This window comes from Phascolarctos cinereus, unplaced genomic scaffold (assembly GCF_003287225.1).
Source record: "Phascolarctos cinereus isolate Bilbo 61053 unplaced genomic scaffold, phaCin_HiC Scaffold_1;HRSCAF=81, whole genome shotgun sequence".
Lineage (NCBI taxonomy): Eukaryota > Metazoa > Chordata > Mammalia > Diprotodontia > Phascolarctidae > Phascolarctos > Phascolarctos cinereus.
This window is the reverse complement of record NW_027555514.1, coordinates 114459047-114482099: the sequence shown is the minus strand read 5'-3', so window position 1 is coordinate 114482099 and position 23053 is coordinate 114459047. Positions and strand designations below refer to the sequence as shown.

Genomic DNA, 23053 nt, shown 5'->3' with positions numbered 1-23053 from the left:
CAGTTCCTGGGTCTATTTAATACCCTCACTACCTGTGTGACTTTGAGCAAGTCACAATGCTTCTGGGCCTTAGCGTTGTTTAGTCATTTTTCAGCTGTGTCCGACTCTTCATGACCGCTTTTGGGGTCTTCTTGACAGAGATACTGGAGTGGTCATTTTACAGATGGGGAAACTGAAGTAAACAGGGTTAAGTGACCTGCCCAGGGTCACACAGCTACTAAGTGTCTGAGGCTGGATTTGAACTCGTAGGGATGAGTCTTCCTGACTCCAGGCCCAGCTCTGTCCATATCACCATCTAGCTGCTCCCCTGCCCCGGGGTCTCAGCTTCTTCACCTGTAAAATAGGATACCATGACCTCTAATTTCCCTTCCAAATCTAAAAGCTTAAGTCAGCTTCTGAAAAAGCATCCAGATTTTGTGGAGGGTCTAAATACTGAAGGCTGGATTTTGAAACTTTGGCCTAGCAGTTACGTAAGGGTGCCTTTGACATAAATATCTTAATTACTCATCCAGAGGCACTCATTTCAGATCCAGACCTCAGCCCATTGGACACACGTCTCCATACTGTTGCTCATACATGACACTCCATCTCTCACTCTGGGCAATGCTGGCCCCCACGACTGGAACTCTCATCTCCACCTCCTGACCTCAAGTCTCCAAGTTCCACTTTCTCCAAGAAGCCTTTCACAGTCCTTCACTTTACTGCCTTCCCTCCAAGATGATCTTCAGTATCTCCTGTCTATCCCTTGTTTGCTCATTGTTTGTATGCTATCTCCCCCATTAGACTGTGAGCTTTTTTGCCTTTCATTTTATCTCCATCACTTGGCAAATGGTCTGGCAACAGAGCTTAATGTTTGTTGACTCTGACTTAAAAAATGCTATTTCCTGAAGCTTTGTTATTTCCATCCTTCATCTGAAAGTGGGGGCCTTGGATGTAGGATCCACTCAATCTATGAGGAATGCACTTCTCTCCCCCCTTGGGCATTAAGGGAAAGTCAAAGTAACAGTGGGAGTGGATATTATTTTCCACGGGGATGCAGGTTGTTCAATGGCTTACTAAAAAGAGACCCTCAAATGTCTCAAAAATTTTTAGGGAACTATACAAAAAGCTACCAAAGACGGCAGAAGGATCAAGGATTGGAGGAAAAGGAAAGAAAAAGAGGGTAGGGAGTGGAAGGAGTGAAGGTGAGTCAGGAATTTTGGCATGTGGGAAGATGGCAGTGTAGAAAGAGTGGTCTTGCTGTCCAAAGAAACAATCCCAACCAGATGTTGTTTAGGTATTAAACGCAGTTCACAGTACCATCTAGTGCTGACTGATGGCAAGTGCCGAGGTCTAAAGAAGAACTAGGAATAGTCTCTCTGAACACAATTTAGCTAGGCAGAATTCTTGAGTCTATTCTATCCATCTTCCCAAATTCATTCTACTCAAGAAGTCTTGACATAGACTGGGGCCATTTTCTGATCAAAGCACTCACTACACACCCCTTGGGAGTCTAAAGCGCTGCTTGGTTGGGAGGTTTCACCTTCTCGGTAAGGTCTGGGCTAAAACCAAGAAATGAAATGGGCACTCTGCCCAGCTGAACCAAATTTACTATGAGGGTCAGGCCACTGTACTTTAGAAAAGGTCTAGTGGAAAAATGATGTAACTCTTTCTTGAATCAATTAGTAACAACTCATACTGTAACACACACTCCCACACCAATCTATTCATCCACCTCAGACTCATCCCCTTTAAATAGCAGCACGTGCTCTGAGATCGAGACTCAAATACACAGAACTGCCTCTTCAACGTATTTATGAGACCAGCCTTTTGGAGTCCATTTCCTAAGGGAAAACACAGGGGCTCGTCAGCTGAGCTTACTGAGCAAGGTCCAGCCAAATGCCAAGGTATATACATTTTATTTAAAAAAGTTTACAGTTCTTTCATTATACACAACTATTTGAGAGGTTATAGTCTTAGAGAAGAGGCATTCGTCCTGCTGACAGATGTGCCCACTACATCATCACAATGCAAGAAAAAAGGTGGTAGGGAAGGGGGGAGGAGGAAAAAAAAAGATAAAAATCTTAGACTCCAATGAAGGGCTTGGAAGCCCCTTTCATCTCTTCAAGTATCACACAATATGTACCAAATACAGTCAGTAAATAATGGCCATTTCTCATGATGCCTACAAACCTGCCAAAGGGCCTGCTCACCTGAGACAAGCCCCAAAGCAGGTCTCTGCCCTCAAGTGGCATATAGCGATGGCGGAGAATCCTCACATAGCTAAAAGCTGCTCATTATTTCCACACCCCTCCACAAGACTCATTTGACTCCAGTGAGAAATCCATTGCTTTCACGATCCTCTGTGAATGTTCCACATGACCAGAGGGAAAATGAACATGGGTTAAGACGAGGGGAGTGCTTACTGCCCTCCTATAAATCTGAACTAAATTGATTTCAGGGAACTGGTTTTGGGGTGCTGATTAAAAAACATACATGCATGCACGCGCGTGTACGTACGTACGTGTATATATACACACACACACACACACACACCACACACAGAGCTAACTTTTTTGACTGATTTTTTTAACTTTACTGGGTGAGTCCTTGAGACTCAACAGGTTCATAGACCGTTTTAGCCAAGCTAGAAGCCAATTCCTGAACTGTGACCATCTCACCCATCAGGATTAACAGAGGATGCCTCCTTTCATTCTTTTTTCCAGTCACCACGACAGGAGGCTTAATACAAACCAAAGACCAAAGAGAATTGGGAGGTTCATGGAATTCGTTGAGATTAGACTCCCTTTCAAAAGCTAAACACTTCTCTGAGTTTATATCAACCTGTTGGCAATTAGACAAACTTCTTCTGAAATGGAAAGAAGATTGTTAGGTCCTGATGAAATATGGCAACTGCTGACGATCATCCATCTCCAGGGTAAAACTGTACGGTGACCTCAAAGCGGGGTGGGAAGGAGGGGCACACTCAAGGACATGAGCCAAAGCGCCTGTTTCTAGGTCATCTACCACTACCCGCTAGCCTCTAACAAGGCTCTGGTGTTCAAGAATCCACTGAGTGCCAGTGGACAGCAGATCAAATGCTGCTGGGTGGAGACTATCTTGTTTGCTGGTATTTGGCCAGAGCTTAAGATCAGTCATATGAACAGGGGCAGAGAATGGCATGGTGCTAGAAAATCACAAGATAGGATTTCAGAAAATACAGGTACTACCTGAACTGGAAGAAAAAAAAAAAGGAAAACAAACTACCCTTGCTAGTTGCCAAAATAGCTCATCTAGTCTTCCTTGGGGATACTGGTTACTAATCTGAGCAGGAGAAGAGGGAAACCAGGTAAGGTTTGGACCACAGACAGAGCTGGTTAGTGTAGGAAAATCTACTTTGGCTTATTCTCCCAGCCGTATTGTGGGATGTGGGTGGGGACGCACTGGATTCCCTTGAAATACAGGGAGCCCTCTGTTACTTGGGACCAACTATGGGCCTCATTACTACTACAACTACTACAACTTCCCTCAGCTTTAGTACAGGGGCAAAGATCAGGCATAAGATATGCTAATCAGACAATCTTTGTGGACATGTAGAAAACTAGTTTCCACATATAAAGAAAATGTCCCATGTAGAGCCAAGAAAACATGCACAGATCCATAACTAGTCCCTCAGAAAGGATGTGAACAGCCTGAAAGGACACCATGTAAATCTGTATAGCAATGGCAAAAGGTTCTGAAAGCTAACAGAGAAACCTAATCACTGACACACTTATATACATACACATACACACACACACACACACACACACACCCTCACCACACAACGAAACAATGCTCAGATTGGCTTCCAACTCTCCAGAACGAGTCTCACTTATGAGAGCACCCTGTACTATAAAAACCTCTGATGCTGGTGCTTTAGAGTAGAAGGAATTGTTGGCTTGTCTGTTTAATTAAAGAAATGGGCCTTGGTCATGGAGACGAGATGTATACTGGTTCACATGCCCCCAAATCTGGTTATGGACTGGCAACCTGGTTATTTACTAGATTAAAAACAATAGTTACCTGGAAATAAATTTAAGGTAATTAGAACACTATTGTTTATACAATATTGAAAAAATACAATTTTTTATTGTTTTAACTGAAATCACCACCCCCAGCACTTTAAGCCTACCCCTAAATAGCACCTACAGTAAAGGTTATAGCACAAGCAAACTGCTAATTCAGCAGGTAAGCAAGTCAGACAGTGCCAGCAGAGATACCCTCCCTCCCCCAAAGTAATGAGAATACAACGTGCTAGATAAGAGTTAAAGTACACCATTACAGGTTAAATAGTTAATACTACCCTTCCAACAAGCCACAAATGCTAGATAGACAACTTCAGCACGGTAACTAACCACAGCCCGACGTAACTGCACTTTTTTGTCTTAAGCAAATAAAAAGGAAAGAAAACCTTTTGCGTCATGCCCGTAATTAACGTAAAATAAATTCTTTGTATGTCTTTTTATTTAGGAAAATAATCATGCTAAAGCAAGTTGTACTTTATATAGATTTTTCAAAGGAAAGAGATTGATTGTGCTTTTTGAATAATAATAATAATAATAATAAAAAAAGACTATCTTCCAACCTCATTGACTCAAATCTTGTGGAATATAGTAGTTCTAAATTTAAAAATGCATTTCAGAAATTTCTTCTTTTTTTTTAAATCTACCAAATGAGCCCTGTGGGACATTCTAAACATTTGTTTTTAAAGTGTCTCGAAATTGGTTAATTTTGCTACTGTCATTACTGGTTGCACCAAAAAAAGAAAAAAAAAAAAGAAAAGCATCAAAATTTTTCTGGCTGTTTAAAAATCTTCACAAAACTCCCTAAAATACAGCAGGCAACATTAAGATCTGAAAGGAACTTTGTAGGCAACCTCTGGACATGTAGCTAGCTGAGTTCACATCTGATTGACGGGCATTTTAAAGTGTCTAATTCCCTCTTAACATTGTCAGGGGAAAAAAAATCCACCTTCAAAACCTGTTCTACTACATCAGAAGATATTTCATCCCCTCCCTTTCCCTCCCTCCCCCTTCAGAAGAGTCCTTCAACTATATCTGAAGAAAGTTGCACTTGTTTTCCCCATGTATAATCACTTTGGGTGGAATAACCTTTATTTGCTCAAATTTGTCTTCTGTTAGACTTCTGAATGTGTGTTGGGGTCTGCAATATCCTCTCCCCCGTCCCAGGAGCAGACGGTAATCAAGTCGCTGCCAAGGGGTGGCAGATGGGGGAAAAAAAAAAGACAACACATGAAATGAGAGTGCCGAAGTATTCATGGCCATTGGCCCAGTCTTCCCAGGCCTAATGCTCAGCATAATGACTCGTTCTGATGATGAGACCCTCTCCTGGTAGATGAAGGTACAATTTGCAACGTATGTCTAAACACAGTTCAAGCACGAAAGAGCAAGTTTAAAGCTCTCAGTCAAGGGTAGCAGTCTCAAACTGGCAAAGAAGTAGAGTCTAATTTTGCATGTGCACTATCCATATCATCTCCCTCCTTTCCTCCCCTCTGCCCACAAAAGGGATGGAGCTCAGAATCCTGACCAAGAAAATGAGTCATGTCCAGAAAAAGGATTTCAAAAGGTCCTCAAAGCAAATACACCCGTGGTTGCAGGGCCCTGTGGCTGGAAGGGCAGGAATCCACATATAAAAAAGTACTTAAAATCCAAGTCAAAAAACCTTTCTTTAAGTGTCAACACTCCAGATAGACAGCTCCCTGTACTCGGTTACGCTCACTCCATGTAAAACAGGGCGCCAACATTAATGGGAAGGAGCATCACTGCTACTGGGTTGTTGGCTCTCTAAGCATGCTTACATCAGGCCTTCTCCCTTCCCAAGTCTTTCCTCTTTAATTTGAAAAAAAAGCTCTAGTCTATCTTAACGTCCAAGGGTGGGCTGGTTTGGTTTGTTTCTTTGGAACCACCAATTAAGGAAGCAGTATCTTTTTGTCCTCACGTCTACCTATCAGAGCAGCTGTTTCGTTGACAGCTCAGTAGCGTACAAGCTGACTTGGCCAAATGGACTTATGAATGCATGCATTCGGGCTGCATATTGCTACCAAAATGGAATGTGGGAATATGCTATGCACCTCAGGTTGAGAAATGACCAAGAAATCAAGATCTAAAGGGTGATATATAATATATATATATCAATGCTATTATTCATAAAAACCTTGTTTAGTAATAAAAAAAATTGCTTTGTTTAAATATGAATATTATAGTCTGCTTCTCATGGTTAGGAAATAATAGTCTTTCTGAAAAGCAGGCGGCCTTTTCTACTACAACTCCATGTCTTGCGCCTCATCTTCCGAAAAGTCAGACATAGAACTCTCCGATGAGCTGTCCCCAGTGCCCTCTTCCTGCTCCTTCAGTGCTTCTTCTGTTGCATATTTCTGAATGTATTCTGCAGAGGGGACAAGAGACAGGAGGCATAGTGAGCAAGCGTGGGAGCAGAACCTGAACTCTGCCTCAGATACGCAGGGTGCAGAGATTTAACAGGCTTAGAGGTCACCAGAGAGATGTGCTGGGGGGAGGAACCTGCAAAGAACTGGAAGACCTTGTCTCTAGAGAAGGCAGGCCCATACAGCAATAAAACCAATGGGTCAAGTCCCAGGTCTGGTGTTTGTCCTCTCGGGGTCTTCATGGGGTCTCAGGCTCCTTGTCAGCACAGCGAGGACACTGGACCAGATGGCCTCTGGGAAAAGGTCCCTTCTAGATTTAATGCCAAGAAGGCAGGCTGCAGCATCACTCTCTACTTGCCAGAATCTTGGAGCACTTAAGAGACCCATCGAGGACCAGACCCGACCAAGGTCCTTGGAGAGGAGAAGAGGTAAATTGAGATGGAAGAAAAAGGTCAGAGAACCTGACACAATCCAGCCTCTGCAGCCTTGCCCCTTATCCTCTTCTCCATCATCCCCTTCTCTCTGGGCATCTGGTGGGAGTGCAAGGGAGAACACTGGCCTAGAGTCAAAAAGATATGAGTTCAAACCAGCCTCAGATACTTACCAGCTGCAGGACCCTGGGCAAGTCACTTAACCCATTTGCCTCAGTTTCTTGATCTATAAATGGGGATAATAACAGCACCTACCTCTTAGTGGTGTTATGAGGATCAGATGAGATAACCAGTGTAAAGTATTTAGTACAATGCCTGGCACATAGTAAGCACTACATAAAGGTCAGCCATTCTTATTCTCTCCAGGTAAATGGGTCTCCTCACTGTTCCCTGTTCATGGTGTTGTCCCCTTCCTAGAGAGCCGGCCCAACTGTCATGCAGTCTAGTCTTCTTTAAGACTAGACTAAGAGGGGCAGCTAGGTGGTGCAGTGGATAGAGCTCTGGCCTTGGAGTCAGGAAGACCTGAGTTCAAATCCGGCCTCAGACAGCTGACATATACTGCCTGTGTGACCCTAGGCAAGTCACTTAACCCCAAACTAGATGGGAGGAGGGGGAGAGTTCAGTCTGGAAATGAAAATAAAAATTGAATTAAGAAAATATATAGGGGTATGAAATCTTTTCAGTTCAGTTCCCATGTCTTTAGCCAAGACTCCATCTAATTGGTTTACTTGGTAAATCAACCTCGATTTTGCAAAGCAGGATTTTCCCAATAGAGCATCTTTTTTTTTGGGGGGGGGCGCCCACACGCACTCTCCAGGAAACAAGGCATTTCATTAGCATGTAGAAAATGCAAGTGACATCATCAAGGGAGAACCGGCTGTACAACTGCAGAAGAGAGACAACTGGGCTGCTAATAAGACTACATTAGTTCTTGATGTTCCAAATCTGAGGGAGGAAGGTACATGGCAAAAGGTTTTCAAACGGGTCTCACAATGGACCTGTTGGTTTTCCCATAAAAACTTACATTCCTCAGTAAAAGGCAAGCTCCTTGAGGTCAGGGACGATGTCATGATTATTTTTCTACACCTGTCTGTACACTCTGACTGCCTGGCTCATGGCAGTTACTTGATATCCTGGCTCATAATATAGCTTTACTTCTCTAAATTAGATTTAGATAAAAAATGAGGAGGTGGAAAGAATTTCTACATTCTTGTTCTTCATACGTCTCCCCAATGACTCCCTTTCCTCAACCCTTTCCTGGTTCATCCCTAACGCTTTTCAGTTGTCAGTTACAGAGGAAGAAACAAGGGGTGAGAAAGAGAGGCGGAATAAGCTGGCACACTCACTTCAATGAGACTGGAGTGCCCACTCTACGTTCAAGGCATTATGCTAGGAATAAGGGCTGGAAATAAAAATACAAAACAAAGAAAAATGCATGGCCCGTAAGGAGCCTATATTGTGGTTACAACTGGGACACAAAGAGAGAAGTACAAGAAAATGTGAAGAAAGGAGAAAGTACTGACAGCTCAGGGGATCCGGAGAGGCTTTGGCTATGAGGAGGAAGAGGCATCTGAGCTCTATGCCTGCAAAGACGCTAAGAATTCCAAGGGGGACAGCTAAGCAGAAAGAACACTCCAGGCATGGAAGCAAGTGGGCCATTTGGCCATTCAACTCACTGACACTAAAACAGGTGAACAATTTCATGTGAGCAGCTAACATGTGACTTCAACTTCTACCCTAACCTGTTTCACTCAATCCAGAGTGAAACATGTGCCTTGTTTTCAGCAGTGGAGGTAAAGAACAGTCAGTCAGTCAATTGGGATTTATTAAGTGCCTACTATGTGCCAGGCATCGTGTTAGGCACTGAGGCTACAAAGAAAGGCAAAAAACCTAACTCTCTTTCTTAAAAGTTCACAGCCTAAAGGGGCACACAATATGCAAACTACATACAAACAGATATACACAGGATAAACTGGGAGCAATCTCAGAGGGAAGGCAATGAGATTAAGGAGAAATGGGAAAGGATTCTTGCAGAAGGTGGAATTTTAGCCAAGATGTGGAGGAAGTCAGGGAAGTTAGGAGGTAGGGATGAGGAGGAAAGAGTTAAACGTGTACTCTCATACTCTTCCTGTGTATTTCCATTTTAAAACAAATATTTGCCTCAAACATTTATTTAGTATTTATATAGACTCCAAAAACCCCAATAATTCTTTGTTTTACAGTTTTGTAATCACAGGTAACTCGAGACTCTTTCTATGAGAACACACTTTGAACCTGAGCTATCCGGTTAAAAAAGGTCACTGAAAAATAGCTTGCCAAGTAGAAAACCCCCCCTGTAACAATAGCTAGCATGTATATAGCACTTTAAAATTTAAAACATGCTTCATAAATAGCATCTCATGGGAACCTTGTGATAATCCTGGGAGGCGGGTGTTATTATGATCCCCATTTTACAGATGACAAAACTGAGGCAGGTCTTCCTGACTTCAGGTCCAGCACCACATCCACTGTGCCATCAGTTGTCTAGACACAAGTGGCTCTTTAGTGGCTTTAACATGCATTATCTACCTAAGAATAAGGCTTTTTCAACCTGGGTTGAAATATGGAAAAATTAGAAGAATCACTGACCAAGCCATTAAAGATTATTCCTATGAACCCATAGGGTACAATATTTTCAAATAGTCTACCTATATCATGATAAGATTCACACCCCACTCAACCTGAGGAAACTGAGGCCTCAAGGGGTTGAATAACTCACCCAGGGTCATATAGGTAGTAAACAGAAATGATGGATATGAATTCAGGTCCTCTGACTCCAAATCTAAGGCTCTTTCCTTTAAAAACTTATCTAAGTATAGTGTAAACTTTTAAATGTTTTCTGAAAAGGTGGTGACTACAGGACAAAAATAAATTCTGGATTAAATTTGTCTCATCCTTCCCATATAAATGAAATTTACCTCCTTAACCAGAATTTTATATATGTATGTGAGACACTTTCTTCTGGGTAGTTGCTAACAAATAAAAGTATCCATGTGGGAGAAGCTGTTTTGAGCCCCTTCTCCTTGTCCTGTACTCTCTTTTTTACCTCCTATAAGTCTTTAGGGTATGAGTGCAAAAGATGATGACAGGAAAGTGTCCACCTGTCACCCAACTCTCACCCGCGGCTCCAAGAAGCTGTATCACATGCAGCAGCCACACCCTGACAAAACCATCATGGCAGATGGGCTAACCCACAGGCCTCAAACTTGTGGGTGACTTAGGGGGTTGTCACTCCAAGTGTGTGAAGAATGGACAAATGAGAACAATTTGTTCCAATGGCCACGAAGGCTTTTCAAATATACTAGGGCTGTTAGCTTTACCTTTAGATAATGAGACGAAACAAAATGCTTGTCTAAACAGGAACAAATACTGCTGACTTTCAAAGAATTCATTGCAATTTTGTACCACCTAATAGATTCATTATTTTGTTTCTTCTGCTTGTTAAGCCAGAGGTAACCAGATATTGAAAGAATGGTAGTAATGTCAAAGCATATAGAGACTTGAGTGGTTTGGAATAGTTCTTCCCAACCTGGGCAGGCCTGATCTAACCATTTATATCACCACACATGATTTACATCTAATAGGTATTTATGTAGGACAAAATATTAGTTAAAGAGAAGTACTGAGTGATTTCCATAATAAGGAAGGGCAGTAAGTAAATACCAGAATACATTCCATTTCAAAGGTTACCTTCTCCATCAGTTTAAAGCATTCTTTCAACTTTTTTTCAAAAGCATTTCCAAAAAAGAGTACTAATAAATGCATGTGTTAAAAATACTACACTTAGGAAATTCAGGCACATATTATTAGTGAAATACAAATGGAGTTTCATTTATTAACAGTGTAAAATCTTAAAGAACAAGCAAGATAATTAATGATCCCACTAACTACTTTTCCTATTACAGTCTTTACCCTGGAAATACATGTTTACCAAATAACAGAATAGAAAGAATGCTTTAGTCACTGAAGGGAGACACTTCAGCAGCCCTCAGTTTCTTCCAGAACTTCTCATGATTTGAAAAGGCAGCCCTTCGCTTAGCCGTTGAGCAATTTATGAGTTCAGATCAGTAGTTCAGGGTTACAGACTCTCCTCTAACTTTAGAACAGTCTTAGAATTGAAATGCATGATATCTCTCTGCTTTAAAACCAAGGAAATATACAAGACAGCTATTAAAATCATGGCCTAATAACTGACAAATGCTGAAATCTCAGGGAGGTCTACAACCAATTTTCCACATAATGGCAAATGCATTTCACAGAACTGAGCTAAAATATGCCAAGTGGGAAAGTAACTGGTCAACAGCAAGGGCTCCTAAAGTCTACTTACCTCAAAACTAACCTGGTCTCCACTAGGGACCAACATATATGCTAAATGTTTCTGTGGTGGAAGCACCAGACACTGGTTGGCTATAGGCTGATTCAGAAATCATAACCAACCATGTGATTATAAATGCTAGACATCAGTAGCATTTTTGAGGTCTGAAATGATAGCATTTTAAAATGGACAAGACAACTGGTTGTATAACCACTTAAAGGTTGCCTGTGTGTACTTTTATCCATAAAACCCAATGATTTACTCAATGGTGATTATACTGTAAGGAAGAGTAGAAGAGGGGCAGCTAGGTGGTGCAATGGATAGAGCGCTAGCCCTGGAGTCAGGAGGACCTGAGTTCAAATACAGCCTCAGACACATAGTACTCACTAGTTGTGTGACCCTGGGCAAGTCACTTAACCCCAACTGCCTCATCAAGACAGGCAGGCAGGCAGGCAGGCAGGCAGGAAAAGTAAAAGAGCTAAGGCCCTATCCTTGAAAAGTTCACAGGCAAAAAAATTCCTAATAAGTATTAACAGTACAAGTTTTAAACAATAGTTCTAACTGTAAAAATAAATGACTTTGAAAGCCATGAAAACTTTGTGATCAACTATGATTCCAGGGGATCAGTGCTGAAGCATGCTACCTACCCTCCTGACAGAGAGATGATGGACTTAGGGTGCAGAATGAGATCTATTTTTCAGACATGGTCAAAGAGAGAATTAGTTTTGCTCAACTATGCATATTCGTTAAAAGAGTCTTTTTTTCCCTAATGGTGGAGTAGAGTGGGAAGAGAAAATTGATTTTTTTTCTGGCTTGTTAAAAAATAAAATTTAATTAAAAAAAAATTCCAAGACAACAAGATAAGGGATATTTCACAATTTGGGACACAATTAGGTGCTATATGAATGCTATAGGCAGGATTTGAGGATGACTAAAATTTACAGGGGAAAAGGGGTTAAGATGGGTATTTCAGCAGAGGTAGGAAGTGCAAGATGTTCTTGAGAAAAAGTGAGCAAATCAGTGAATAGGCTTCACGTAGGGGTAGGTAAAAGGAGAGAAGCCAAGAACGGTAGACCAGTCACAGGATGTGACTGGTCAAATGCTAGTTAAAAGAACTTGGACTTCATCCTTTAGGCAAAGGTTGGAACCTAAACTAAAAAATTTTTAGTAGAATGCCATGATCAAAACAGAATTTTAGACAGATTACATAGAATCACTGTGTCAGATGGAAATATTTAGAGGTAGAAAGGAGGGAAAGCAGGGAAGCTCCCACTTGGTAGCCTCAATCTTTTCTGACAACCATGGACGACAGAATAAGAAAAGTGATTTGCAACATTCTCATTTCAGGAAGTAACCAATTCTGTGGGCTATTCCAGGGGAAGAATGCAAGTCATTTTCCTTTTGTAATTATGCTGTACAAAAAATAACTGTCTTAATTCTTTCTCCAGTAAAGACCAGATACCAGAAATCCACTGCAATGCTGTTGCTCTATCAAAAATTATCTAATCCTGCCTAAACACTTCCTAGGTCAAAATTTTAATATTTGGTCGTAAAACTCTATCTTGAAATTGACATCCGTTTTGCTGCGCAAAGCTTTAAAGTCAATAAAGTGCTTTACATACACTTCAAAGATATGTAGTTGCATCAAATGTGTAGCTATTAAGTACCCAGTGTCCCACTAAGTAAACTAATTTTTCTGGGTTTATTTTTCCTACTTGCGCAAAGCCACTGAACACTGCTAGCCTTTGGAGAACTGGGATGGTAAAAGAAGAAACCATCTTAAGCTGAGAAAACACATTCCAATATTTTATTCACCTGTGTTTTCATGAAAAGACTTTCACATACAGGCCACGTTTCAATAATTTTGACCGTAATTTTTTGCAAGTATGCTTCATAGAGGCCAGAAGTCTCGGCAATTATTGAGACAGAGGATGTTCTGAGTCGCTGTGCAGGGTGGTAGCAAGTTACGCTATATTAGACAGTCGCCAAAGAGAAGTCTGCCCTAACCTGAAGAAACTGGAGGTTTCTCACAGTGCCTTTGAATTCCCTTCCTTTTTCGGTGACACTTTCCATAAACCTAATTTTAATTTTTGCATTGTTTATGTGCCTTCAACAGGCAAACTATTACAGAATGGGAAAAGAAGAGTCTAAACTTCTAACCTTTTGTACACATGAATATAAACTAGTCTACGGTAATTCAGGGGAACTAGTAAAGCCACTTGTTTACTCACTATTATGCTGCACTTTTTAAATGGAAGACAACACACATTTATATTGTGCCTACTATGTGCCAGGCACTAGGCTAAGTGCTTTTCACAAATAATACCTCATTTGATTCTCACAACCACCCTGGGAGGCAGGTGTTATTATTAACTCCACTTTACACTTGAGAAAATGGAGGGAGACAGAAGCAGACTCTCCTTTGCCCAGGGTCACACAGCTAGTAAGGGTCCTGAGGCCAGATGTGAACTAGCACTCTGTGTATCCACTGTGCAAGGAGCTTCTTCTAATAGGAGGCTATTAATATAGTCAAACAGCAAGTACTGCTATTAGTGGAAAAGAGAAAAGAAACAAGTTATTGAAGTACTCACAAAGCCGCATAAGGCTAAGAGTTCTCTTATCCATTAGGCTATGACTCTGTTCATAGCCTAAAGTCATTACAATGAGAGAGACAAAGCTAAAATGTCTGATTCTACTGGATTTAATATTATCACTACACTAGCTTGATCTTCCTTCCTCTGAAACATCAAGGTAATTTTAAGGACAGTGAGACCGGTGTCCCGAGTCAGTGGTGGACCTGAGTTAAGGACTTAGACCACTGACTTTTAAGTCCAATACTCTTAAAAGATGGGGTAGACAATTTACAATGAGATGAATATTGGCATACCTACCACAATGTGCCTCTTCCTCCTCCCCCCCCCCTTTTCTCCTTCTCTTTCCTGTTTCTATTTTTTCTTTCCCTTGGGTCTGGCCAATGACACTTATGAGCAATGATCAGCCCTGGAAAAGAATGGTCTCTGTTGCCAAGAAGGTTGCTGATACTTGTCCTAGAGCATGCTTCCCAATCTAAGACTGGTGAACAGTAGGGACAGCGGTACAAACCCAGTGACAATGAAACCCTATGCCTCCAGGCAAAACTGTTTATTCTCTCACCTTTAATTTTCTGTTTGTATTCTTCTGGTCGATGAAGGTACATGGCTGCAGCATCACCATTTAGAGGATCTATGGGGTTTGGATAGGCCAGCAACTGGGGCAGGAACGACTCAAATATATTGGTAAGATCTACAAAAACACAAATACAAGTGTTTATCTGGAGATGTACACATTTCAAGCACTGCAGCAAGGAGGTAGATAGATTTAAATTTCATTTATTACATACATTCCAGACATTCACTTATTATATTCCTTATTGCCTGCCTAGCTGCTAAACAAACTTAGGATAACTGTTTTCAATTTTTTCCCCCAGACAACTGTTAAGTTTGCTTTGCAGATGACTGAGTTGTTGAGTGCATACTTGGTATCTATTCCCCAGACAACCATTACATCAATATTTTTCTGTACTAAGAGCCACTCACAGGTAAATTTAAGTTTTATAGTAAGTTATATCTCATTGTTCCTAAAATTAAAGACAATCTCTATAACTAATTCATTCTACAAGTTGGTTTTCCATTTCCAAACATATAACAATTTGGCAGGAATATGACATAATCTGCAATAAACAATCATTTTCTCCTTAACAATCTCTATCATTGTTATTTTTATTTTCTAATAGCCGAGAGCTTCCATTTTCTTGAGATAGGAATCTTTTATATCAGCTTTCCTCATCTCCTATTCTACTCCCAAATCAACATTTAAGCACCATGTTTATTTACAGAAATTCAATGGAATTTTGCAGGCTCATGAGATAAAAGGTCATCAAGAGGTCATCAAGTCCAATCCCTTCATTTTATAGATGAGAGCCGAGATCCCGAGAGTCTGAGATGTGGCCACGTTCATAGAGAACCAGGACCTGGATCAGTTCCTCCGGTTCCAAATCCAGTGCTGTTCCAGTGCGCCAGGTTGAGACCTCTCATGACATGATGCCTGAATGCAATCCTCAAACAGCTTCCAATCTCAGCAGGATCATCATCCAATCATTCACAGTACCAAGAGGAAGCAGTGGACTCCTGAGTCACCTGGACCTGCAGCTTAAGTTCCAGTCGGGTGTGACACATACTGGCTGTAAAATACTAGAGAACTGTCTTATGATCATAAGCTGGAGAACAGTGACGGATCTGAACAGGTAGAGGGTGCTTCTCTCACTAGTTCTCTACAGCAGCGAAATCTCATGTCCAGACCAGATGTGTGTAAAGACAACAACTCGTAATTCCAGATAACTGATAAAATATGAAAACCAGATCCCAATTTACTGGCAAAGCTACATGCACACAAGAGAAGCGTACCTTAAAACACGGTATAAAACATCTTGCTAAATTGTTTAATACTTTCCCACTGACTTGTTTTATTGTTTTAGCTCTAATTCATCTTCCATTTGCTACCTTTACTCACTCCAAACGGCTAATGAGACAGAGACAGATCAGGAAGCTCTAAAACTATATAACAGTGGTCTCCAAATGAGGGTCAGGGGATGTGGGCTGACTCTACAGGATATATGATCAACCAGTAGAAAGCTGGGATCACTAAGAGCTAATAGGAGCTAATAGAATCACTAATAGAAAGTCACGCTGAATCTCATCTGCTCTCTGTGATAGGCCAGCTATTGCACAGATCTTATTGTTAAAATAACACATACACACCCCCAAGCATCTCCATCCCGTGCTCACCTTGTGGCTGTGGCAGGGGCCCTTTGGAAGGTGAGAAGAGTAGTTCTGAGTTCCAGGGCAGTGACCAATGATTAGAAGTCCCACTTTCCCTCTCTCCATTTTGGGTGGGACCACAGTTGAGTCTAACAGGACCAGGAGGTATGAGTGATATGTGATGTGTACTTCAGATCTCACGAAGTGTCTTCTCCTCACCCCCTCTATCAGTCTACTCCTCACCCTAACTTTCTATGACTGCTGAGGTTCACAATCTCCACATCATCTTCAGCTCCTAGTTCTCCCACAGCCCACACAGCCAATCATCTGCTAAACCTTGGTTTCTACCTCCACCATTTCTCTTGCCTAGATCAGAATAGCCTTTAACTAGTCTCCGTGCCTCAAGTCTCTCCCTCTCCAATCCACGCTGCTGCCAGAGTAATTTTCTTAAAGCGTCACTCACCTACCTTCGCATTAATAGTGGCTTCCTATTGACTTTACCTAGGATCAAATGTTATTTCATCTTTATCTCATCCTTTGAAATGTCTGTGTTTTGTATAAATTTTACAATGTACGTAACTACTAGTACATGTATATAATTCATAAATAAGTAAATACATACATACTAGAGGGGGATATTTTAATATATTTTATGGATGGAGTGAATGATCAAAAAAGTTTGGAGACCACTACTTTATAGCATAAACAATCATGTGATTTGTGGTTAGGTGTACCTACACACTACTTAAAGACCTTCCCAACTTATGCTACAAAGGAACACACCACCGGTAAGGACACTTGACTGTGATTCAGTCAATTTTAAGTCACTAAGCTTCAGCTTTTTTCAAGTATCAAGGCGGTTTATTTTTACTTAGTGCAAAAGCAAACGCTCCTTTTATAATTATATTTCATCTACAGACTGGCAGGTCAGAGTGGGCCCCAAGGACAGTATCAAAATCTGCTACTCATAAAATTTGAGGGTTTTTCCTTCCCCACCCCCCTTCACTTACCCTTTGATGGAAATACAAATAACCAGTGAAATGGTCAGGTTACTAGAGCAAAAGAGAAAGATAAAGGGCATGCTAATTCATAGTAAGTGGGATAAGTGACCTCTCACTATCAGTGGGGACTACTAACACCAGTTAGTTCTCTGGCGGCAGTGAAGGCCTCCTTCAATGTCTACACTAAATTCCCATATATTGTGGGCAGGATGTCTTTTCCACACTTTGGGCCAAAAATGCCCCAAAAAGTTTCTTTGAAATTTATGGTACAGAAAATCATTTCTAACCAACATTTCAGGCAGATCTGTTGTTGAACTATTCATACATGTAGGGGTGGTCTCATGTGGCACAGAGGATAAATTATGAAGAGTGTGGGATGTGAAGGGTTCTCTTCTGGTCCTACAAGGAGGGACACTGACCATGTCATGTCATCTCTTTATGTTTCAATTATCATCTATAAAGTAAGGGGGTCAGACCAGATGACCTTTAAAGTCCCTTCCAGCTCTAAACCTCCAACCTTGTGTTTTCAAGCAGCTCAGTAAAAGGAAATGACAGCATTTCCCAGATCAATCCAGACTTACTGCTAACCCTGAGGCCTTTCATGCTGAAAAATTATCACAAAATGCTACTCAAAGGAACAGAAGCTGATTGTTTATACACACACACACACACACACACACACTCACTCTCACACTCTCTCTCTCTCTCTCCCCCCTCCCCCACCTCTCTTTAAAAATAATTCAGAGTGTAAGTAGATCCTTTAAGTAAACATTCAAAATTGCTTCAGGGTTAGAAAAATACCTCAGAGATGACATTTCATAACCAAGTATTTCGTCTATTACAGGAAAAGAACTCAAACCCTGCCCCTACAGTTTTATGGTTTTTAAAGTTACTGATAGGGGTTCTGCCTAGGCAATATATCTAATAAGCAAAAGAAACCTCAGTTATTAGTTCTTCCTTCCTGCTTCTACCTTCTTCCTGTATCAACACACCCTGTCCTGTTCCATTTCACTGATGTGCTGAGTCATGTCTGTAAAACATGAACTATACAGAGCAGAAAAAGAAAATTACATAGCTCAGAAGCAAGTAAAGATGCCAGCTACTGAATACCAATTCACTGGGCCAAGACATTTAAAGAGAACAAGTCAATCCTTTTTAAAAGATGGGTGAAATAAAGTAAATAAGAATGGTATCTATCTCTCCCTCATTTCACATATGTCTCATACAACTGCCATCCAAGAAGACCAAGGGAGCCAAACTAATCCTAGGATTAAATGTATTTATTTGTTTGTTTTATTAAAGTGGGCACATATCTTGGTCAGTCACAATAAACTGTGATTGTTAGTAACTGGAGAACTTTCTTTAAACTTCAAAATCTCAACCACTTTACTACGATTAATCCTTAGCAGTTTGAAAAGCCGTACAATGGAGAAACAGAGAGCTAGGACTTACTTTTTCAAGATCACACAGCAAGCTATCAAGCTAAACCAATTTTAAGAGGTCTTCAAAATACCAGTTCACGATAAAGGATAGGCAAACTGATAGTTCTTATTTGTTATATTCTAATTCTCAAAATGTGGCCCACAGATTACTGGTATCTAGTTGCTTTACAGATTGAATAATATTTATAACATGGCAATATCCATAACTGCTTTGAGCACAAACTAGCAAACTACAGTTACATCCCATTTATTCACTGACTAAATATTTATTATCTCTTATATTCAAGGACCTTGTGCTAAGTAGGGTAAGGAATGTTAACAATAAGAAGTAAGAAAAATCCCAAACCCAGAGATTCCCTCAAAAGCAGCAACATCCATTTCACTGACTCCAGAAAACTGGGGTCTTTTGGGGAGAACCATGTTATTGTCTTCCCTCTGTTGATTATCTGTATGTCTTTTGTTTGTACATCACTGTTTTCATGTTGACGTCATGATTAGACTGTGAGCTCTTATGGTTGCGAGGACTGCCATAGTGCCTAGCACGTAGTATGCACTTAATAAATGCTTGCTTCCTTCCCCCTTTTGTTCTTGCCCCCCAAACAAATGGTTTTCAGATGCTTTCCCCCCTCATTCTCAAAGCAATCTAACCCCACTTTTCCGTCAACAAGCACCTACTATGTGCCAGGCACTTTGCTAAGCTCTCAAGATACAAAGAAGGCAAATTAATAAGTGCCAGACACTGTGCTAAGTGCTTTACAAACATTATCTCATTTGATCCTCAACAACCCTGGCAGGTAGGTGCTGTTATTATTCCCATTTTGCAGTTGAGGAAACCAAGGCAAACAGAGGTTAAGTGACTTGCCCAGGGTCACACAGCTAATGAGTGCCTGAAGCTGGATTTAAACTCTGGTCTTCCTGACTCCAGGCCCATTGCTCTAACCACTAGCTGCCCAAGCTAGAAAGGCACCATAGTTACATGTTCGAGTTGGGAGTCAAGGGTCCGTTGGAATGGTTCTGACATCAACCAACCCTGTGACCTTTGGACAAGTCCCAGCGTGAGCCATGGTTTCCCTAGTCTGTAAAATAGAGATATTTGTAAAGTTCTGCACTTCCAAGTGCTGTTGAGTGGTGTTTGGCAGTCTTTAAATCCCCACATGAATGTGAGTTGGTGACACATAGCTACTCTTTCCCTTCCATGGGCCAATACAAATTCTGAATCCCCACCTTTAAGCCTTTCATTCTCTTATTTTTGCACAGGCCACCACCTGTCCCTAACTTGTGGTGTTGACAGGCTCTAGGTAAAAGATTATTAAAGTGAATGCAGGCAAGAACTGATGAAGGTGGTAGTCAGATGTGGGGATGGGGTGGGATAAGAGGGAAGTTGGTTTGGTTTTGGTATTCTCAAGGTGATTTTTTAATAAAAGTCAGTGGTGATAGAAATTATACTGAATTATCTCCAGCAAGGGAATAGTAGGTCAAAGCGGCAGGATTCTTTGGGGAGTTAGAGGTGGGGGAGTCAAAGATAAGAAACATCTAAGCAAAGGGGAAGGTTCAAAGCAACCTGGCTCTTTGGGATACACATACTCAAAAAACCCACAAAGCTAATCCCAGGTCTTCCAAGACTTGATGTGTGACTGTGGGCAAGTCTCTTCCTCTCTGCATCTCAAGTTCCTCATCTGTAAAAGGAGAAATATAATATGCTATCCTTTACAGTAATAAAAATTACTGTAAAGTACTTTTCAAACTATGCCAAAGGGCTAGATTAAAATATTACTATTACTACTACTACTACTAAAAAAATAATAATAATAATGACACAATCTTATTTCCAGGAGGAGAAAGTAGCAACAACAACAAAAAAAATCACAACTACCCATGTTCTATATGTTCTTCAAAATAGGTCAATTGGAATGAGTCTTTTAAAAAAATCTACCAGCTCCCATACTCCTAAGTAACTCATTTAATATTTTAAAAAGTTGATATATAGAAAAATCAGTCAGGTGTCTCTTTTATGACAAGTGGCCATACTTGTTCCATTTTTGTATCCCAATTTCCCTTCAGTTAAAATGGATATCTGTCTATAAAGTATGTTGGTATCTTCAAATGAAAATAAATGTGGAAGTGCAAAGCTCCAACAGGCCAGCCACTATTACTGCCCTCAACTAGCTGGCAATCTAAGGGCCAGGCTGAAGGAATCTCAGCTACCACATCTACCTGATGCTCACCACCCACACCTTTCTAAAACAGATTACTTTAAAACAAGGCAATTATCCCATTATATCAAATAGCTACTTCTGTCCAGAAAACAATTCTGTCGCTCTAGTGGCAAGCTGAAATGGCTACCAGGAGTGGGGCTTAGTGAAGTACTTCTCTTTTCTGAAGTCCTCTTTTGATGTTTAGTCTCCCAAGCATCCTTAATATCATTTCTCTGCAATACCCAATAACTCCTAAGTGTTTTCTCTTGTCTACTTAAACCTTTTCTCATTAAATTAGTATGAGTCATTTGCACCTCAGGATGAATTTAATTCAATGTTACCCAGGGGCATTTGTATTAAGTCTCATCTTAACATCCTTTAATTCCAGAGAGCTAATCTTATGCCTTCAACACCTAAAATGAATTACCAAATCTAGACCAGTCCATCAAATTACCTAGTCACCTGAAATTCATTATTTCTAAAACCCAACTCATTTCTCCCCAACTTTTGCTTTCCTATTTCCTATTTCTGTTAATGGGATCACCATTCTCCAATCACCTAGGCTCAAAACCTCAGTCATTTTTCATCCCAGCTTCTTCCTTTCTTATAGCCATCCTTCCCTCTCTATTTCATGGTTATTGCTCTAATTACGGTTCAAGTATAAGTACCTCATACTTTGGTGAAGTATATATTCTTCAATCCTGCTTCTCTCCTCCTTCCCATCAATCTAACCTATAAATCACTAACAGATCTTCCTTAATCATCGTCCTATTCAGACACCTCCTGAGTATTTAGAGATGACTCTGGGTTCTCACAAGTCTGTAAACTCTGGGCAAGCGCTATCCAATCTACAAGGGCATGGAATATCTATCATCCATGTAGTACCAGCCTAAGTTCAGAAAGGATCATCAGTAGAAGCCTGCCCAACAGGCGATCTTTTGTTTTTTAGACCACAGCAACTCATGAAGGTGAATGTGGGGCTAGAGGGATGAGGATGATGGTAGCTGTGGTTGGTAAAAATTCACAATGTTTAAAATGAAGATGACTTAAGTACTGAAGCAGCCATCAACTTATTGTCAAATGTGGCCTAGTATCCAAGGCCATTATAATCTGTCTATATTCTATTGATGCCAGCCTAATTCCCAAAGACATAGCCTCTACTCTGGTTGGGCAGTTTTCTCAGTATCGCCATGCCTTCTCCTTCTTTTGCCATAACTGCCCCTCATCTGGAATGTGCTTTTCTCTTCTGCATTTCCCATTCTCAACCTTGAGTTGTGTGCCCAGTACGTACAGTGATTGCTGAGCAGAGCACACTTGATAGATACTTGCTTTGTGACCATGGACAACTAACCTCTCTGGGCCTCAGTTTAATCATTTAAAACAAGGATAGTTAATTATGTAATGTCCAAAATCCCTTCTGTCTCTAAAATTCTGAGATCTCTTACTATGGAAAGAGACTTTTGTTTGGTTTTAGGTGTGCTGGTCAACCCAAAGCCCCTAAAAAACTACATGTCTACGTTACCAACCCAACATCCTTCTAATAACAGCAAAGATATAACCTACTTAATGTTTTTAAATGATCATAAGACAATATTGAATCTGGCAGAGAAACATTTTAGTGCATAGTTAATTCCACAGGAGTAATGTTATCAATGAGTGATAGGGCCACACGGTTTGTTTTGGCCTAACTTTCCCCTGCAATCCTATTCAGAGCCCCTGAAAGTTTTGTAAGAGCAAATGAACAGATGTTAATCATGGATAATGACTCAGTTATCTTTTTAAATAGCAAGATTTTAACAACTGCTTGGGAGAATGGTTGGAGAAAAAGATGTTTATGGGTATAAAGCATGTAAGTCACTATTACTTAGGGACCAGTTATTGTTTTATGGATTTTGCCCTCTAATTGCTGGACTCTTGACCACTTTGGGGCCTATTAGCACCCCTGGAGAAAGAGGGAAGTAATACCTCACATTAGCCAATAATTTTATTTATTCATACTATCCCTGTCCAATTATCATAATTTTCTATGATAGGAATTGGCAAAACTCTCATCATCTCAATGTTTTGTAAAATCTAAATCACAAAAGTAAATGTAGTTTACATGAAAAATCCGTGTAATGAATTATATGGAACAAGTTTGTAATATGGCTAAGCCATAACATTTTAATTCATTTATTTACTTGATGTATTTATTATCTACTCTGCATAAAACTATGTAGTCAGCTTTCTAAGGCTGTAACAGAACACATATAAAACTTTAAATTTTTGTTTTTACCAAAATTAAGCAAAACTAACTAATGAGTTTTTCACCTCCTTTCTATTCTACTCAATTGCTAGAAAAGGTGCTTATGAGCAATAAGAGCACAGAAAACAGTGTAATGGAGAAAAGAAGTAGCCAGGCACTAAAGTA

General features: G+C 40.5%; 1 protein-coding gene across 1 annotated transcript in view; it reads right to left on the bottom strand.

Moving 5' to 3' along the window:
• Nucleotides 1–1882: 1882 nt before the first annotated feature.
• The window catches only part of UBE2H (ubiquitin conjugating enzyme E2 H), a 150203-nt gene continuing 129032 nt past the window's right edge, over nucleotides 1883–23053 (bottom strand). The window contains exons 6-7 of the mRNA XM_021002387.2: nucleotides 14363–14491; nucleotides 1883–6426 (exon numbers count right to left, since the gene is read on the bottom strand). Of these exons, the coding sequence (XP_020858046.1) occupies nucleotides 6302–6426; nucleotides 14363–14491 (254 nt within the window). The 3' untranslated portion in view covers nucleotides 1883–6301. The remainder of the gene's footprint in view (nucleotides 6427–14362; nucleotides 14492–23053) is intronic.